Source organism: Drosophila montana, unplaced genomic scaffold, assembly GCF_035044405.1.
Source record: "Drosophila montana isolate Dmon_TW-CO22-7 unplaced genomic scaffold, ASM3504440v1 contig_1933_1, whole genome shotgun sequence".
In the NCBI taxonomy this organism is placed as follows: Eukaryota; Metazoa; Arthropoda; class Insecta; order Diptera; family Drosophilidae; genus Drosophila; species Drosophila montana.
This window is the reverse complement of record NW_026996852.1, coordinates 186,666-206,825: the sequence shown is the minus strand read 5'-3', so window position 1 is coordinate 206,825 and position 20,160 is coordinate 186,666. Positions and strand designations below refer to the sequence as shown.

General features: G+C 38.3%; 1 protein-coding gene across 1 annotated transcript; it reads right to left on the bottom strand.

Annotated features, from left to right (window-relative positions):
- Window positions 1–8,101: 8,101 nt before the first annotated feature.
- On the bottom strand, window positions 8,102–10,645 carry LOC135441277 (uncharacterized; the record flags this gene model as incomplete). The annotated part of the gene is made up of 2 exons (XM_064700818.1): window positions 8,102–9,739; window positions 9,812–10,645. Coding segments are annotated over 2 exons (2,403 nt in total), but the record flags the coding sequence as incomplete, so codon positions are not given.
- Window positions 10,646–20,160: the final 9,515 nt, after the last annotated feature.

Sequence of the window (20,160 nt, the reverse complement as noted above, 5' to 3'; positions counted from 1 at the left end):
TCCCGACGACAACATTCCGCCACACAAAACACATGGTAACCGATATTTTAAACAAAAATTAACAGATAGAAAAAGTTGTCACGGTCATGCCTCAATAAAATGTAAAACAGATTCTCCAAGATTACTTATTTCAGAAGATGACCAAACTACCAAACGAAGTCGTGGCAAATTGCAAATTTTGTCAAGGGCGAAATATAATCGTCACCCTTAGAAACAGATACTTGGAGAAACACCTATTCCGTTACATGTAGGCGAAATATTACATATCGACATATTTGCAGCCGACAAAAGGTACTTCCTTACTTTTATAGACAAACTCTCCACATTTTCGATTGTTAAACCCATTGAATCCACAACAATAGTGAACATACACTCAGTAGTCTTACAGCTTATGAACTTTTATAACCACATATATATTGCAATAACAAACCCTCTAAAAAATCCGAAACAATAAAATCACTTTTAAATAATTGATTTAAACTTCAAATTGTAAGCGCACCACCGCTTCGTAGTAACTCGAACGGACAAATAGAGAGATTCCACAGTACCGTTGTCAAATACGCCCGAGTCACCGTCAGTTCGGGCCTCGCGGTGGGGTGGGGGGTAGTTCCACGAATTCAAAAGGACGATATGTTGTTGTGAATTATCTATAATTTATGGATGTGGTGTTTTGATAGATTTCCATACAATTCGCACAGTAGAATATAATACAAAAAGATATATATGTAATTATATAATAATTCTGATATCAATCACCATCCCGTCGCTTCGAGCACGTGGCTAAGAAAGAGGATGAGAAGTTGTCAACTTCAAACAGGTATCGACATAAAAAAATTCAACCCTGTGAGAGGTTATTGTAACTTAATCGTTTAAGCTGTTAGGCAACATGTTGTGGGACATGAGTCCGAAGAAGTGGGGTTGCAGCAATTTCAAGTAGCTTGACAAGGAACTAGGGCGTAGTTAATATAGTCTCCGTGGGGGTTTAAGCGGCGGGGATGATTCGAGGGAATTGTGGGAGGTCGAATCGGTAGCACACGCTGATAGAAATATCAACGACACAGTCGAACTAATACTTCAGGCAACCATAGAATATAACAGAACAATCCACTCGATTACAAACAAACAACCTATCAACATAATCCATTCATCTCCAGAGCTCGAAGCAGAATTAATAAATAAAGTCCTTAAAGCACAGAATATTTAATTGCAAAGGTTAAATGAAGAAAGAAAAAGTGTAAATTTCCAATAAGAGATAAAGTCCTTGTAAGATCAAATAAGAGACTGAGAAATAGGCTTACACCTTTGTGAAATGAGGAAACAGTTGATGCAGACTTGGGAACCACGTCTTAATTAAAGGGAGGGTAGTTCATAAGGATAATGTAAGATAGCTAAACTAGAATTTTCTCTTCTCAGGATCTATACTATGCTACTTCTTGTCACAATGGCATCGGCCAAATTGGCAGACCACTCAAACGCGGACTACATTTCGGTTATTTATTTTTTTTTATTTATTTATTTTTTTTTTATTTATTAGTGGTCGACAAAACGAGTGTCTTCCTAATTATTCAATACATTATATTTACAATTATGAAATTTAGATGCTAAAAGCCTAGATAGAGAACACAAATTTCTAATAGCATCACCGACCGATGGAGGTGTTTTATTTGCCAGTCCGGCCAGCTGTGCCCCTTTTCACAGCTAATTTTGTCAGTGACGCTATTAGAGCCTACATCTAAGAAGAAGGGTGTAAGTAGGAAAAAGTGTTCTTAAGTAAAATTAAAAATAATCTTAATTTGCTATATTATTTAAGAATATATCATAAATAGGAGAAAAGAAAGTAAAAAGATTGTTAATAAAGTAAAGAACTGTATGCTAGATATACAGAGTGTTAAGTAGATAGGATGAAGACATAGTATTGGGAAAGTAATGGGAAATCACCGACCCGGTGGGGGAAAATTTACAGCCTGTCCGGCAAGCTATGCCCCTGCTCATAGCTGGGAATGGTCAGTGACTTCCCGAAGGTATCCTGAAAGCAACGATTTTATTAGGGGTAGAGAAAGTTCGGTAGAGAAAACGTGATGCAAACTATTGTAATTTTTACATAGCACGCGAAAAGGATTGTGCATAGCGTAGTCTGTTGTGCACGTAGATAGGAATAAGGGGCGGTAATTTCTGGTTGGTCTAGCCGGAACAGAGAATTGAAGACGCCCTAGCAGAAAAGGAGAATCTATATCGCCAACAACCAACTTATGTAGAAAGACAACACCGAGAATTGTCCTACGGTTGGTTAACGACGGAAGGTTAAGAAGAAGCAGCCTGCTGGAATAGGATGGCAACCGAAGATTAGGGTCCCAATTTAAACCTCGTAAGGCAAAAAGCAGAAATTGCTTCTGAACAGATTCAATACGATCCTGGCTATTGTTATACTGCGGAGACCAGATGCAAGAGCAGTATTCAAGGATAGGGCGAACAAGAGAGATGTACAGAAGTTTCGTTATAAAAGGATCGTTAAACTCTTTAGACCATCGTTTAATGAATCCAAGTACACCTTTTGCCTCATTAACGATGGTATCTATGTGAAGATTGAAACAGAGTTTAGAATCAAAAAGAACGCCTAAATCCTTAACTGTTAGTATACGTTGCAATGGAGTATTGTCGATTGTATAACTGACCAGATAAGGTGTAGTACGATTAAATGTCATAAACATACACTTTGAACAATTCAGATGCAATTGATTGGCCGAGCACCAAAGTTGCATAGCGTTCAAATCGTCTTGAAGACGAGAATGATGTAGGGGATTGGTGTATGATAGAATAAGTTTCACGTCGTCCGCATACATGAGTACACGGGCATGGGATATAACAGAGGGAAGATCATTTATAAAAAGAGTAAAGAGTAAAGGTCCAAGATGACTACCTTGAGGAACACCAGAAGTAACGTGAACCTGTTTAGAGGTAGTCAGCCTCAGCATTACTCTTTGGGTCCTACCTTTTAAATAAGAACTAATCCAAAGCAATAGAGACGGAGGGAAACCTATTCGGTCAAGTTTAAAAAGTAAAATGTCATGGTGCACGGAGTCAAACGCCTTACTGAAGTCAGTGTAAATGACATCAGTTTGCATTTTCGAAAGGAAAGCATCATTTACCAAGGAAGTAAACTCAAGCAGATTGGTCGTAGTAGACCGATTCTTTACGAATCCATGTTGAACAGGGGAAACAACTGATTTGCAGAAATGCTGCAAATTCGAAGTGATTATTTTTTCAAATAATTTAGGAATAGCAATATTTAGGAAATGCAATAGTTTTGCAATGCCCCTGTAATTTAGTATATCAGACTTTCCACCTTTCTTGTGGAGAGGAATGATATAAGATTCTTTCCAAAGAGATGGAAAGACAGAAGAATCGAGGGATAGATTAAAAAGCTTTAGCAATGGATAAACAAGGGAAGAACTACACTCCTTGAGTAGACAACTAGGGATACTGTCAGGCCCAGGAGAGAAAGAAGATTTTAAAGAATTTAAAGCTAAAAGGAGAGAGGAATGGGAAACAATAGGGGGAAGTATAGAACTAGAGGAAGTAATAGTATAAGGGTAAGAATTATTATTAGGACAGACTGAAGAGTAAGTTGATTGAAAAAAATTAGCAAAGAGGTTAGCAGAATCAGAGTCATTGCTAGCTTTATCCATCCCGAGAGAAAAAGAAGATGGCAAACTTGAAGATTTACGCTTCGAGATTACAAAATTGTAAAACTGACTTGGATTTAGGGAAAATTGCCTTTTGCAACGAGTTAGATAATTCTCATAGCATTGAGAATTCAGAAGAAAGAAGTTCGACTTGGCTATGGAATATTTAGCCAAGTCAGTACACGAACCAGACATTTTAAACTTTTTAAAATATTTTGATTTTATATTTTTTAGATTCGTTAATCTGGGAGTAAACCAAGGTGGCTTTGAAGAGGTAGTCGAAGGAATTGACTTGGGAATACACATATCTAAGAGGGAGTTTAGGGTGTTATAGAAAAAGTTAATAGCAGTATTCATGTCAACCGAGTCATATAAGAAAGACCAATCGGTTGCATAAATAAGCTGATTCAGCAAGGAATAGTTTCCTTTGCGAAAGCAACGGCGGGGCTTATTGGCTGATGAGCACGAAATGAGAGGATTACAATTGAACATTGCAACCTCTAAAGTAGGATGATATACATCCTCAGGAAGAGATAAAGGAGGGGACCTAGATACATTAGAAATAAGGTAGTCGTTAACAAATACAAGGTCAAGTGTTCTATGCAAATAATTAGAAACTGAATTGATTTGAAACAACGAAAGATCAAGCATGCAATCTATAAAGTCATGCTGTGCTGAGGACACTAGATAATTTTCGGCAGTGAATAATGACCAAGAGATGTTCGGCAAATTAAAATCACCCAACACAATAAATAGGTTATTATAACGCACGTGTGAAGAAACTTTTTTAATACAAGAAATATGTTTCATATAAACTTGAATATCAGAAGAAGGAGGAACATAAGAGCATGTAATATAAATATTTCGTGTAGGAAAAGACAACTTGACTGAGACAATCTCAGCGTCAGTAGGCGCACTAAAACAGAAAAGTTCTGACTGGAGAGTGGCTTTAACGGCAATTAATACCCCACCACCTCGAGTCGGCCGATCATTTCTATGCAAAGTAAAACTGTTCGAAAAAACTTCAAAATCAGATATGGTTGAATTTAACCATGTTTCTGAAAATGCGATTATATCCGAATCGAAGGAAGTGCTGGCCATGAAAAGATTTTTAAGTTTGGAAATGAGACCTCTGACATTCTGATAATGAATAGAGCCTTGGTCAGAAGAAGAAGTTAGTTTTTTGGGGCAGAAATGGTACCCTGTATTGAAGGGACTGGAAGGGTGACAGGCTGGTTACGCTTTTTTGGCTTGAACTCGTGAACAATCATGTGTGGAGGCCAAAATTTGGGATCACAAATGATTGGGAACATATCATGTGAAACATTTATTTTGAATGATGATATTTCACGAGAAGTGGAGAAATTAAGTTTGGTAATTGACACGCTAGCAGAAGATTTGCTAGCAATATAGGCTGCCAATGAATCAGAGGTGGTGTCAGACGAAAGTTTTGACACAAAACTTGCCTACGAGGGGCAACAACAGTTAAAGTAGGAGCTGATGGGGCTGCAGGTAAAACAGGATTTGGTGGGGCCAAAGAGGCATCATGATTTTTTTAACAATCTGGGCAAGATTGCGCGCAGGCCTACCTTTGCGGCCAGGAGCTGAGGGGGCTGAAGCAGTTTGGTCAACTGGGACAGGTTCAGGTACTGGAGATAAATCCAAGTTGCTTGGCAGGGACAAAAGAGGCATAGGTGCCAGGACAGATGGAGAGGGCAACTGCAAAAATTGGGGCTCCAACCGGCGATTGGTTGGAGACTCGAATTTTTATTTGCTAAGCAACTCAAAACTCGAGTCAAAACTACTCGAGAGCTGCTTAGCCACGTTATTTAGTTTTAAGAATTAATTTCTCACAGAATTATACATTCTGGAGAAATCAATTTGCTTGTCGATGCATTCTGGGCACGACCAACGCAAGCCGCCGCAGCCCTTCTTGGAAATTGCAGCGATCTTGTCGCAATCACGCCCAGTGAGACCTGCACATTTAGCATGCATTATATTCTCACACAGCCAGCAATTAACAAATTGCGGCAATGCAGAATCATCAGCCTGCTTGAACGTGCAAGGTTTCTTACGGCACGACATAATTTCTACCAGCGATTTAAGATAAGCAGAAGTTGCGAGAGCGCAGAGCAAAACGAAACACGGTGCACAAAAATAGAGCAAGTAAACGCTCAAAAAATAACTATTCGTACACAAACAAATTGTTTGGAGCGAAAAGCAACAGCAAAAATTTGCGAGAGCGCGATGCACAAGAATAAATTTGCAGCAGCGAACACACGCACAAACAAGTGTTTGCACAGGGGAGCACCAAAGCAAAAGAATCAAAACAGGCAATAACAACAATACGGAACTGACGCCGCGTTCAATAAAAGCAATAATTAACAGACTTACGCTGCACAACAGATAACACTTTGCACAAGTTATAAAAGCTTTTTAAATAAAGCACAAAAAATGCAAAATTTGGAAGTAAAAAACAGGATTTAAGCGCAAAAATATATAAAAATCTTGGAGCACAAGTAAAACACGTCAATCACTCTCAACTGAGAACTCTCTCTTTATGGATGGTTATGGATGGAGACACGACCATTTGGAAAGATTTTCAATATTTAAAGCACCCGACTAACTTGACAATGTACGCATAAAGGACAAGCGAAACGGAGAAGTTTAAGAATCATTTTCCTCAATCGCTAATGAGACAGATACTAGACTCGGACATACGACACATGATAACGCTCCTGGCAACTATAAATATCCACCATTGACACGGTAGAAGTATCAATATATTAGCCTCCATTTTAATGGTAGTAGCTGGGACTCCGGACATTGATGAATTTGAAAGACTTACAATGACACAACAGGAGCTCATTGAATTTGAAAACAGGCAGGTAATCATCTGTAAACAAAAACGCAAGAACAGTTAAATAAACTATCAGCACAGTAAACATTCTAATAAAAAATTAAAAAACTAGTTTAAAAAATAAAATAAATAAATAAAAAAAAAACTTATACGAAACATTGCTACTCGTTACTCTCACAAAGATTGGAATTGTTAACTCGGCAATATTAGACTGCAATGATTTACAAAACATAATCAATTATCGCTCTACGAATATAACAATTACCGACTTGATGGAAGTAGCCCAAAACAAGGTTCTATTAAATAACAAGTTTTACATTTTTTAATGAAATATCCTAAGCCAAGTTTAATATGTAAGACAATACTTTTATACCCTGTACGGCAATAACACCATCCTCAACCTTGCCGACGCAAACATCATAGCCGACTGCGGTAATAAAATATTACTAATTGGAAACTGCAGCGCTACGCTCACAACTTTCTAAAGAAAATTACCGTATACGCCTTGCATCTAACTGTGGATGCACAGCTCATTGTACCACCCGGCCCAGCCATCTCGAGTCAGTCACGGTCATCGATGACGGGGCCATCATCATCAATGAGGAAACCGCCGTGATCACGTTTAGCGATAACGAAGAAAAAATTGTGACAGGAACGTTTCGCCTTACCTACGACGAAGTAATTGAGGTCTTGGTAAATAATACTTTATACCGTAACCTGAAGAGGTATGCGAACAAATCTCCTGGCCCAGCGGCGACAACATTGCTCAAGATAACAGGCCATCAAGCAATATTAAGTCTACCATACCTACAAAGAGAACGTGCGGTACATTGACGAAATCGAGAAGGATTTGATTAAACGGCCCTTAATATCATGATTGACCGTGACTATTTTTTGGTCTGTTGCTATGCCTCTTTCAGATTCTAGAAAAGGACTCGAGATCAAAGATGCATTCTGGCTCTTATCGACGGTGTTAAGAAGGCCGAGGAGTTCCTTGACTTGTGCGAGGGAGGAGTTAACACAATTACCCAACAACAGAGTGGGTCATTAACCAAGTACTGTCAGCGGCTTTTGCGGGCCATACCACCATACACGAGGCGCAATATCGGCGATTTAAGGGAGTAGGGCTAGCTTCCATTATAAGAAAATATGCTCGTTAGAGTCAGTTGAATTTTTGACAATAAGCCAGTCGGTACCTACGAGCTCCTAAATTTCTTAATTTGTATACTGTGTCAGGAATTTCCGACAAAGGGACACCATGAGCGCTCTTCTACCAACACCAAACTTAATTTTTGTCAATTTGAGAACTATTGTATGCTTAATGGATATATAGGCTGATTGACAATGTATTATAATATATTTCTGTCTGATGCATGCGTATAAACATTATACCCATTACCCTTACCCATTTCCAAATTTATTTTGTTACTCAGAGATAAACTGTCTTATTTTTCCGTGAAAATAAATACAAATGGTAATATTAATAAATAAATAGTTTATTAAATATATTATACACATAACATTAAATATAAAAAAAAAATTGTATTTTTATCCTACTTCATATTAAATGGCTTAAATACATATTGTAGTGGATTCCAAACAATAGATACTTAAATATAGACTCTACTTAATGCTTGGTCTCTTCCTCCGAATCGGCAGCAAAAATAGGCACAATTTCCATTCCTTTTGATTGCAGTTCCATTCCCTTGTCATTTGTTCCGGGTGACACGCGTACTTCAACGTTTACATTATGTTGCTGTTTTTCATGCTGCTCATCTTCCGCATTCTGCTTTTTGTCGTCGTGATACTGGTCATCAGAGCGACTCTGCGCACTGTGATTCTGTGGAAGTGGCGACGACAATTGCGGTTGCTCAATGGCAGTTAGTATGGACTGGAGTAGACCTTGTGACAGGATCTCCTCATGATTCGCATTTGGCTCACTAAGGGCAGCACCGTTGCCATGGTTGTCACCAACCTTGATTAATTGGCTGCCAAACTGAACTTGAAAGTGCTGAGCTGGTTGAACGCTACTTGTACCTAATTGAATGCTTTGCGACTTTTTTGCAGAGATCACATTCAAGCCATTTAGACCCGGTAGCTGCTGTGGATCTGTTCCATCTGGTAGTGCCTGAACTGCTGACTTTTGTGAGGCATAGCCGGAGGGATCCAAATCAATTTCGTTCCCCGAAGGTGGTGGGCCGTAACTGTCGGCGGGGCCGGCTAAAAACTGTGTATGCTGCTCAGCCACAGGGACGCTCTGTGCAATAGCATTATAGGCGTCAGAGGATGCCGCCGAGACGCTGCTAAATTGTTGCTGTTGATGCACTTGGTAGCCTGTACTGCTGACTAGGTTTGGACCTTGTCCACAATTGTGCAGCGCTACCTGCGGCTGTTGGTGCTGTTGAGGACCCACCCCTGTCGATAGAACTGTTTGTTGGTTAAACTGTTGAACCTGTTGCGTTAAAGGTAGTGCATGCGATTGGACAAACGGTGGTGTATACGTCGAGCTATAGCTGTTTTTTGCGTGCTCGTTCTTCCGATGGATATTTTCAGCCGGTTGATTTGACAAATATTGCTGCGCTGCCGGTGGTTTCGGTGGTGGGGGTATGTAGTTAGACTGTGGTAGCTTGAATAGAGCTGGAGAACCATACTCCTGGAAGTGAGCAAGCTTCTGATGTGCAAAGGCGGGTCCATATTGCGGACGCGGCAGTTGCTGCTGTACAATAATTTGCGGTGGTGTCTGCTGCTTCAGGGGCGCTCTGTTAACGGCCTGCGATGAAGATGATGAATCACTTAATGCAATTTCATTAGCGGCAGGTGGAATATATGTGGGGGTCTGCTGCGGTGGCTTTTCGCCAAATTGATCCAGATGCTGCACTGTGGCGCCTATAGATTCGATAAGACCGGCAGGGACGGGCGGTCGAAAGACTACTGGTGATTTAGGAAGCCCAACGCCATATTGTGGATTGCCAAATGGTGAGCTGTACTGAATGTTTACGTTGGAATGGGAGTGGGTTTGGGACTGACCAAAGCTGCTTGTAAGAGCAGAAATATGCGGAGTCGGTCCTTGTGCTAGTGGTACAGTGGCGCCAAGATTGCTACCAATAGTCTGATATTTGTGGTCATGCACAGTACCCGGCGCAAATGAATCTGTTGGTGGCTTAGAGTAAGTATCATCAATTGAGCCTTCGGAGTTCTATTTGCAAATTTGGAAGGAAATATATCAGTAAACTTATTTATTTGAACTGATTGCCATATGGTTACCCACTTGCAAAGCTTCAGAGTGAATGATGTTCAGAAGACCATTGCTGCTTGCATCTGTTTTTCCGTTAATGGCCTCATCCTGTAGAGCGACTGCCACTAGTTGTTCGTCAGAAAGCCCGTCAACAATGGGTTCGTCAGTGGCTCCAGCCACATTGCCAGTGCTCTGGCCCTGGCCGACATGCCTGTAACCGCTTAGGGTATCAATGCGGTTCTCTTCAATTAAGGTGCCTATGGGCGCTGAAATTGGCTTCCAGCCATCACATGCAGTGTGAAAGGGGGCCAGCGAGCCAGTCACGCTGTGAGTATGTCCAGAAGTATCAACGTGGATCTGCGCATGCTTAAAGGGAATACCACCTGGGCCGCTTGGTAAACGCTGTAGGTCAAAAGTACTATATATAATACTTGTCTCTGGCACACGATTGAAGGACTCGGATTGATGTGCAGGTAGATTGACAGGCAGCGGTGGTGGGCCGTAGTTTGGTGGTGTTTCGTAAACTGACTTGGATGGCAGATTCAATGGTCCGGAGGCGGGTGGGCCGTAAGACGTTGCTGGCAGATGAAATGGTTTAAACAACTGAGTGGAATAGGGTAAAGGCCGTGGTGCGGCAGGAGATGTAGAAAATTGTGGTATTTGTGATGGCGGCCGGTACTGTGGTACTAAGTGATGCTGCTTTTTTGGCGATGGCGGAGCATACTGTGCAACTGCTAATGATGGTTGACCGTACTGTGAAGGGGGCTGCGCTGGTGGACCATAATGAACGGGTGGCGGTAAGCTATACTCTAGTGTTGGATTATGATGTACGTGCGGTGGTCCGTAAAAGGGCTTGGGAATGCCAAAATGGTTTTTGATTTGCTCATATAAGCCATTCTTGGTCGATAGTCCACTACCACCACCAAAAAATGTTAGCTTAGGAGTGTCATATTTCAATGCCGGCGGACCATACTCTCGGAAGGGAATCTGCTGTGGCACGCCGTACTCAGGAAGTCGTAGGTGATTTTGTTTAGGGCCGTACTGTGGTGCTTGCCTAGGCGGTGGGCCGTAGCTGTCAAAGCCCACCTCACGTCGATGTAGCTCGTTTCCGCTAAGCACAGCCTTGGCAAAGCAAAAGCACAATGTCATCATTAATATAATCCGTAGCAGCATCTGAGTAGAAAAAGAACCGTAAAAATTTAAAAAATGTTTCAAACTATAAATGGAGAAGCATGTTATCAAAGCAAACAGACAGCATAAGACTCGGTTCGCAGCGTTGAAAAGGTCTGCTTAGTTACTTAGATTCCCCAAGGCAGTGACTAACAAACTGTGTTGGGAAAATATCGATAATAGAGACTATGGCTGCATTCTACATGTCAATTTTCGAAACACTAGCTTATTGATTTTCGCTAACTACCCCCTAGTAGGCGTGGGCAAAACTATTGACATTTTATTTGGCGCGGAACCTATCCTAAGACAATAATATGCTCAAAACATTGAAGAAAATGCAATTTCAATGTTATTTGATTTTGCTCACAACACTCCTTCAAAGGAAAAATTAATTTAAATATCCTGAAGACATTGAGAATGGCTTAAATGGGAATAATGGTTTTATGTACATGTATAAAACAAACTGAAGAAGAATCTTCAACCCCATAAAGTAAATATTTTCTTCCTCTCAAAATCGTCTACAATTAAATATTTTCTTCCTCTTAAAATCGTTTACAATTTAAGCCGACTCAATAAAACCAATAAAAATCAATATCGAAATACTTTAAAGTATATTTTGGAGCTTAACGCTTAGTTTGGTATGTAGACTCTCGCAGATCTAGAATATTTCACTTTTTAAATGCCTCACCCCGTTCTACACAAAAATTTATTAGCATTAGGCTTTGGTATTTCCAAACATTTGAATGCCAAATTTATGACTTGAAAAAGATCGCAAAATAAACTCCGCAGATAATCACGAACGCATTTCCCTTAGTATGGGGTCAATGAAGGACGCAGCGTAAGCCGCAGACAGCGGCGTTTATGTACTTATATATAGAAGGAAACTTTAATGATTGTACGCATAGTTTGGGTTCAGGGCATCTCATAGACGGACAACCCCGACTAGAACAATCTTACATGTTTTCGTTAGCTTTATGTTCTTTTTATATAGGTTGAACAACCATTTATGACGCGACTGTGTCTGCGTGCAATAGTGCAATCGGACCCTGGTTCTTCATATTAGGCATTCTTAAGACATTTCACAACCCCAATGTGGACCAATCAAGAAACTCATTAAACGCTAGTTTAGTAACTCAATATTGCTCTAGCTGCTCATATTAATTTTCATTGATAATATGTGTCTAGCCTCTGTTGCACAAAATGAAAAAAAATTCTGTTTGAATATATTAAAAACTCAAAATATCTTCGGTACGCCGTAGATTCAATGCCCTTGTAGTCATTTGCCTTACGGCTTTGCAGATATGTGTACAGTGAAGCTCGTAGTTAGATGAAAATATCTATGAAACACATTATTTTTTGCCGACAGATTCTTCATATAGAGCTATAAAATAAAGTAGAGCGATCTTAAAAAAACTTGCAATATATATAAGCAACAGAATTTAAATAGTAAATGCGAGTGCTGGTAAAGATATTTTGATAAACAAGAACATTATTTTTGATCGATCGTTCTATAGCTATATACAGTATAGATAGGATTTTGCATATATGTAGGCAGCAAAGCTATCTTGAAAAGCAATAAAGTTTTCCATACAAGACCCCACCTACTTTTTGACTGACCGTTCCTATGGCAGCCATATAATAGTCCCGATATATGTATATACTGCCTGCATAGAAACAGCGAACATTATGCAATGTTTTGGGACGATAGCTTAAAAATTGAAAGTCTAGTTCGCATAAAAAAAGACATACGGACATAGCCATATCAAGTCGCTTTTGATGCTGATCTACGGCTCGGTGGTGTGTCTGTCTATGTAATACACATTTCAAACGAACATTATAATACCCTATACAAGGGTGAGTGCTCTAGTCGGGAGTGCCCGATTTTGGGATACCTGAACCTATCTCTACCATAACAAATCGCCTTAGTTTTACACCTTTATTTTTAACCTTTGTAATAGGTAAAGGCATATACTTGATTTTATATATATGGTTACGCTGACTTTTTAAGCCAAAGAGTTATGTTCAAGAACATGATATCAATGTAGTCAATTTGTATCAGTTGCTTGGAGACGATGATTGGAAACAAATTGGAGCTGCCACCCGTTTTCATCGGATTCAGAGTATTAAAATATTCTCTCTTCCGTCCTTCCGGGTGCTCGAGCTTTGAACCTCGTGCTTAGTCAGTATACGTTTAGCAAACGACGTTATCTGATCGACTGATAGGGACTTGCCAAAATATACTTATAACAGCCTGTTCAGTTGAAAATACAATTAAAACATTATGTTCCATTTCTTTAGTAGTTTTAATTTACTATGACGATTTTATCTGTGAATAATAAAATAAAACAAGTAAAAGGTTCTAGTCGGGAGCTCCCGACTAGGGGATACCCTGAACCCTCTTCTTCCAACACCAAATGCAGCTCGCGCTACGCGCTCGTTTGCTTTAGCACTAATAGAGATAAATTAATACAAAAACAAGTAAGAGGTTCTAGTCTAGAGGATACCCTGAACCCTCTTATTGCACCACCAAATACAGCTCGCGCTACGCGCTCATTTGCTTTAGTAGTAATAAAGATAAATTAAAACAAGTAAGAGGTTCTAGTCGGGAGCTCCCGACTAGGGGATACCCTGAACCCTCTTATTCTTATATACACCAAATGCAGCTCGTGCTACGCGCTCGTTTGCTTTAGTGGTAATAAAAATAAATTAAAAAAAAAAAAGTTCCCTTGGCAGGGTTTGAACTCCCAACTGACCGCATTTCTTGCTGCCGACTCTACGCAACAGCCACACAAGCAAACAAAAAAAATAGTTTCCTCGGCAAATTTCAAGTCTCTATCTCTTATAGGTTCTGAGATCCTTGCGTTCATACATATGTACGGACGGACGGACGGACGGACGAACGGACAGACGGACTGACGGGCAGACAGACGGGCATGGCTAAATCGACTCGGCTATTGATGCTGATCAAGAATATATATACTTGATGGGGTCGGAGATGCTTCCTTCTGCATGTTACATACATTTGCACAAATATGTACATTTTACCCTTTTTACCAATTTTCAATGGGTTCAGGGTATAACAAAATAGTTTTCTCGGCAGGGTTCGAACTCGAAACTGACAGCGCTACTTTCCGCCGCCTCTACTCAATATCCACACCAATTATTAAGTCTTAATGAGAAAAAAACGAGTTAAAATAGCAGCACAGAAAACAATACAATCGCAATTGCAATGATGTGAAAGAATTTTAAGAAGACGCGCATGAATGTGTGTGTGTACATGTATACAGAAATTCTTGGAATTTGCGCTTGCTGCTGCACGTGTTTGCAGGCCAGAACATATTATTTTGCCTAAGAGCCTTCTATTCCACCGATCTTTCGTATAGCAGACATATGACATAGCTGTCTGATGTTGATAAGATTTTGCATATATTAGGATTATAATGGTTCTAATAAATTCCTAGTTTGGTCGGTCAAAAGAGGGTTTCCATATCGGAACCAACTTTTCGACGGATTGTTCCTATAACAGCTATCCGATGTTAAAAAATGTTTGCAAATATGTAGGAGCCTTGTGAAACCTTTTGATAACGCGTTCGGTTAAGAATTTATGATAAACAAAAAAGTTTTTCCTTCAAGAACCTACTGTTAGACCTACTGTTCCCATGGCAGCTATGTATATGATATAGTGGTAAGATCCGGCCGGTTCCGACATATGTACGGCCTGCAACAGAATACCAAAGACAATATAAACACTAAGATGAGTAACGCCATACAACAAAGTGCTACTATGCAGCTTGCTTTTTTGAAATTTGAGAACGAAAAAGAAATCAGTACCATTGCGCTCTCACAGCCGAAAGAGCGAAAAGCTAAAGTCGTCGCAAATATTTATATAATTTCTTTAAATTAAATGCTTAATTATTTAATATTATTTTTATTTTATTAAAAAATAAACGAGTGCCAAAAATAATTTAAACAAAAAAAAATTGATAAAATGAATCTTTGGGAACACAAAATTAGCACTCTTATTTCATTTCTATTATTTCTTAAAAATTATAAGTATTTAATTAATAAGTTAATTTAAAGGTATTATATAAATATTTGCATCGACTTTAAAAACCTCAGTACACAACATGCATTCATATGTGAATACAAATTTGGAACAGGTCGTGCATGATCAGCGCTAGAAAACAAGCATACACTGTCCAAAAACAAAAGTGAAATAAATCTATGTGTGATATTTTCTTAACATAGTTATTGCACAAGTTGCGTCTTGTAAAAAAATATTTTATTCTTAATTTTTCCTGCATTATTTATAGTTAGTATCTAGGGTAATGTATCATTTAAATAAAGCATGCATTTCATGGATAAATCAGGAGTACTTTGCGTCGATCGTAAGTTTAAAACTTTTCGCTCAATGTACCATGAAAACGAAGCGACGCAAAGCACCATCGACCAGCTTTGCTGAAGGCAGGCTGGCGACTAACTTCGTTGCTCGGGTCAGCATCAGTAAGCCGCGACTTCGGCATTCGTTCGTCTGGCTTTTGGAGAACGAATAGCCAGTCGGCAGGCATGTCGTGCGAAAACTCAAACGCCAGATGAAACGCCAGGCATGAAATTTTTCGTCGCATGCAAATGTATGGGCGTTACTCATCTTAGTGTTTATATTGTCTTTGAGAATACATATACATATACATATACATATACATATACATATACATATACATATACATATACATATACATATACATATACATATACATATACATATACATATACATATACATATACATATACATATACATACACATATACATATACAATCATGCATATGTATGCTTTGCATATACATATTAAAAATATATAAATGCACACATTCTCTTAAATATATATACATATACATATATGTATATATGTATATGTATATACATATAATAAATGTGCCTTTCTCCAATTACGTAAAAGCCACAAACATGTATGTATATGTGCGCAAACCCTAAAAGTGCAACTTGATAGCCAGTGCTGCGCATAAATAAAGCTATGTATGTACATATGTATATACATACATATGTCTACGGAAAAGGCTAAAAGCAAAGCAAACAACCATTTCGAATGTACTTATGTACATTTAAGTGGCCCAAAGTGGCGCCCAATAACGGAAAAAAACGTTAAAATGAAAGGCCGTGCCGAGGTAAAAACTTTCTCTTACACTAAGTTAAGAAACACTGCAGCAACATTAGCGGCTCTGCCAACTGCTGCAGCTAATTCGTTTGGCTAAGTACAGGTCCATAAGAAAAACTCATTGTGCTTCTAAAAGGGATAGCAGAAAATCAAATATGCAAGCATAAAACCAAGAGAGATGCTCTGACAAGGATTCCAATAGCAATATACACATAACATGCTTTGACTTTATTAAAAAAAAAAAAAGATTTGTAACACTGTTTTTGTTTTAAATCAAAATTAAACGGGAAAGTTAGGATATCTTTGGCGCGCCGAAGATTTAATACCCCTGTAGACATTTCCCTTTTGTGGATATGTAAGAAAAGTACAGGTCGAAAATGCTTAGTTTGTTGAAATATCTTTGTAAAGAAAATATTTTGCTGTGTTCTGTTCTGATGTAAATAAATGAAGAGATTGGTCAAGATATCTTTAAAAAAAAAAGTTTTCCATAGAACGACCTAATTTTCAACCGATCGACGGCAGCTATATGATTTGGTGGTCCAAAATTGATAAGATTTTGCATAAATATGAGTAGCATACTGAAACTAATAAATTCCGAGTTTGGTCAAGATATCTTGATAATCAAAATATTGTTCATACAAGTATATACTTTTCGACCGACCATTCCTATGGCAGCTATATGATATAGTGGTGCGATCTAGCCAGTTCCGACATATGTATGTACATATGTATGTACTGCGTGCAATAGAAAGAGGAACGCATGAAAAATTTCTTGACAAATTTCTTTCTGTCTGTCTGGAAATGGCTATAACGACTCGAGTGTTGATTAATTAAGATTTAATATGTATACGTTACCCTCTGCAAGAGTATAAAAATCGAGAAAACAATATGAGGTATACGCATGCTGACATGACATTGTTTACCATTTGGAATAGAATAAATCGAAGAAGTAAGAGCGTTTCAGTCGGGAGTGCCCGACTAGCGAATGCCTTGAACCTTTTTCTATCAACAGCAAATGCAGCTCGCGCTACACGCTCTTTAGATTCAGCATGAAAAAACAATTAGCTCCCTGTATCGGATTCGAAATTGCAACACCATTCACCCTTGCCACTGCCTCATACCTCAAAGCCATACCAATAATTTAATTTTGATGAAAACAACCAAACTTATATACATAGCAGAACATTCACATAGCACGGTATGCATGCGATACAATCGCCATTACAATTCTTTTTGTGTGTATGCAGGTGTGTGTATGTGTGCACAAGCATACAGAAATTTAACCCCACGTTTTGTTTAATAACTTCTGTGTAACAGAAAATAATACAATCGCAATTGCAATGCTGTTGATAGAGTTCAAAGCCAATGCGCATGAATGTGTGTGTGTACATGTATACAGAAATTCTTGGAATTTGCGCAGGCTGCTGCTGGCACGTGCGCACATAACTTTTGTGTTTCTTAACCGATCTTAATGAAATTTTCGACAGTACACCTTATTGTAGAATAAAATATAGAATATTTGTGTATTCACAAAGAGTAAATAGCATATAAATTGTGTCTTAAATTGATGGGCAATACAAGTTTCATAATTAACTTGATTTATAGCTTTTCGGTGGTAGCGGGGAGGTGGCGATAGGTATAAAATGAAAAATACTTGATATATATTTACTATTCTAGAAGCTATATGTCATGTTTTTCGATATCGATTTTGATCGATTACTTGGATACGGGATACGCAAGTTATCGAATATCGGAAACAAACTCGATCTGCGCGGGCACTAGGTGGAGCTACAGCTAAAATTTCAAGTCTCTAGCTCTTATAGGTTCTGAGATCCAGACGGACATGGCTAGATCGACTCGGCTATTAATGCTGATCAAGAATGTATGTATGTATATACTTTATGGGGTCGGAGATGCTTCCTTCTGGACGTTACATACTTATGCACAAAAACATTATACTCTTTTACCCATTTTCAATGGGTTCAGGCAAAGACAATATAAACACTAATAGCCTTTCTCCACTGGGCTTAAAAATGTCACATTTTCAAGTTTTACATATTGGTGTTCCACCGGTTTTCGGTAACATGTGAGTGGCAAAAGTACTGTTTCTTTAAATAAACAGCTGATCGAGTTGCTTTAATTTACATAAGCGACGCACAGATTTCCTTCCAAAAGTCAAATAATACGGCCCCGAAGTAGGGGCTCTGTTTAATTGACTCTTTGCGAGATTTGGCCAACTTTAAATGTTAAAAACGGTGGGATTATTAAAATATAAAATTATAATTTAAAGTTACCGCTTGCCTTCGTTGCAATATCAGCTGGTTTATGTTTACATTTTTCACAACATCGATAGAAATCTCGATTAATCATCGCAAAATACACGAAAAGTTCGGCTAATTTACACATTTTTAAAAAATGTGACATTTTTAAAAATGTGTGAAATGTGTTTTCTTATGGGGAAACGTACAGGCCGCATTTTACACATCTTGCAAAAATGTGACATTTTCAGAAATGTGTTCAGTGGGCAGAGGCTATAAGATGAGTAACTCCCATACATTTGCATGCGACGAAAAATTTCATGCCTGGCGTTTGAGTTTTTGCACGACATGCCTGCCGACTGGCTATTCGTTCTCCAAAAGCCAGACGAACGAATGCCGAAGTCGCGGCTTGCTGATGCTGACCCGAGCAACGAAGTTAGTTGCCAGCCTGTCCTCAGCAAAGCTGGTCGATGGTGCTTTGCGTCGCTTCGTTTTCGAAGTATGTACATTGAGCGAAAAGTTATAAACTTACGATCGACGCAAAGTACTTCTGATTTATCCATGAAATGCATGCTTTATTTAAATGATACATTACCCTAGATACTAATTATAAATTGTGCACTAAAATTTAAGAATAAAATAATTTTTTTACAAGGCGCAACTTGTGCAATAACTATGTTAAGAAAATATCACACATAGATTTATTTCACTTTTGTTTTTGGACAGTGTATGCTCGAGAGAAGTTCTTGTTCAGGTAACGGTGCGCAAGCACCTATGTTTGTATGTGTGAAATATGCATGCATAACTATATCAAAATATGTATATGTATATGTGTTGTTATACACTGCCTTGGCTTTGGCTGGTGAAGAAATAAATTTTATTTTCTAGCGCTGATCACGACCTATTCCAAATTTGTATTCACATATTAAAGACGATTAAAATATTTATATAATTTCTTTAAATTAACTTAGTAATTCAATTATTATTATTTTTAAGAAATAAAAGGCAATGAAATAAGAGCGCAAATTTTGTATTTCCAAAGATTCATTTTAACAATTTTTTTATGTTTAAATTATTTTTTTCTCCGCCGATTGAACTAGCTACCGACGTATTTAATTTACCCTATTTGTATTTTTTGGCACTCTTTTATTTTTTAATAAATTAAAAATAATAATAAATAATTAATCATTTAATTTATAGATATTATATAAATATTTGCGACGACTTTAGAAAACAGATTTTTTACGGAGCCAACCTCTGTGCATAGCATGCATTCGTATGTGAATACAAATTTCGGTTAGGTGCATGATCAGCGCTACAAAACTAACAAAATTGATTTCTTTGCCAGCTAAAGACAGAGCTGTGAATAACAACACATTCAAATATGCTGTTATGTATGTATACTAACACACATACAAACATAATTGCTTGCACGGCTCTCAGTACATTCTATTTTTAGCTTTTTGCTCTTTCGGCTATGAGAGCGCAATGACACTGATTTTCGTTCTCAAATTTCAAAAAAGCAAGCTGCATAGTAGCATTTTGTTGTGTGGCGTTACTCATCTTAGTGTTTATATTGTCTTTGGTTCAGGGTATAAAAATGCTTGATTTGTATATACATACATATATAGAAATTTGGCGACGGTAGGATTTGAATATCGAATTTTATCGATTGCTTGGTAAATTGTACTGCGCCGGCACTAGGAGGACCTACGTTCAAAATTTTGTTTAAAAACAAATACTTCTCCAATTAATCTATCACCAAAGGAAAGGCTTAAA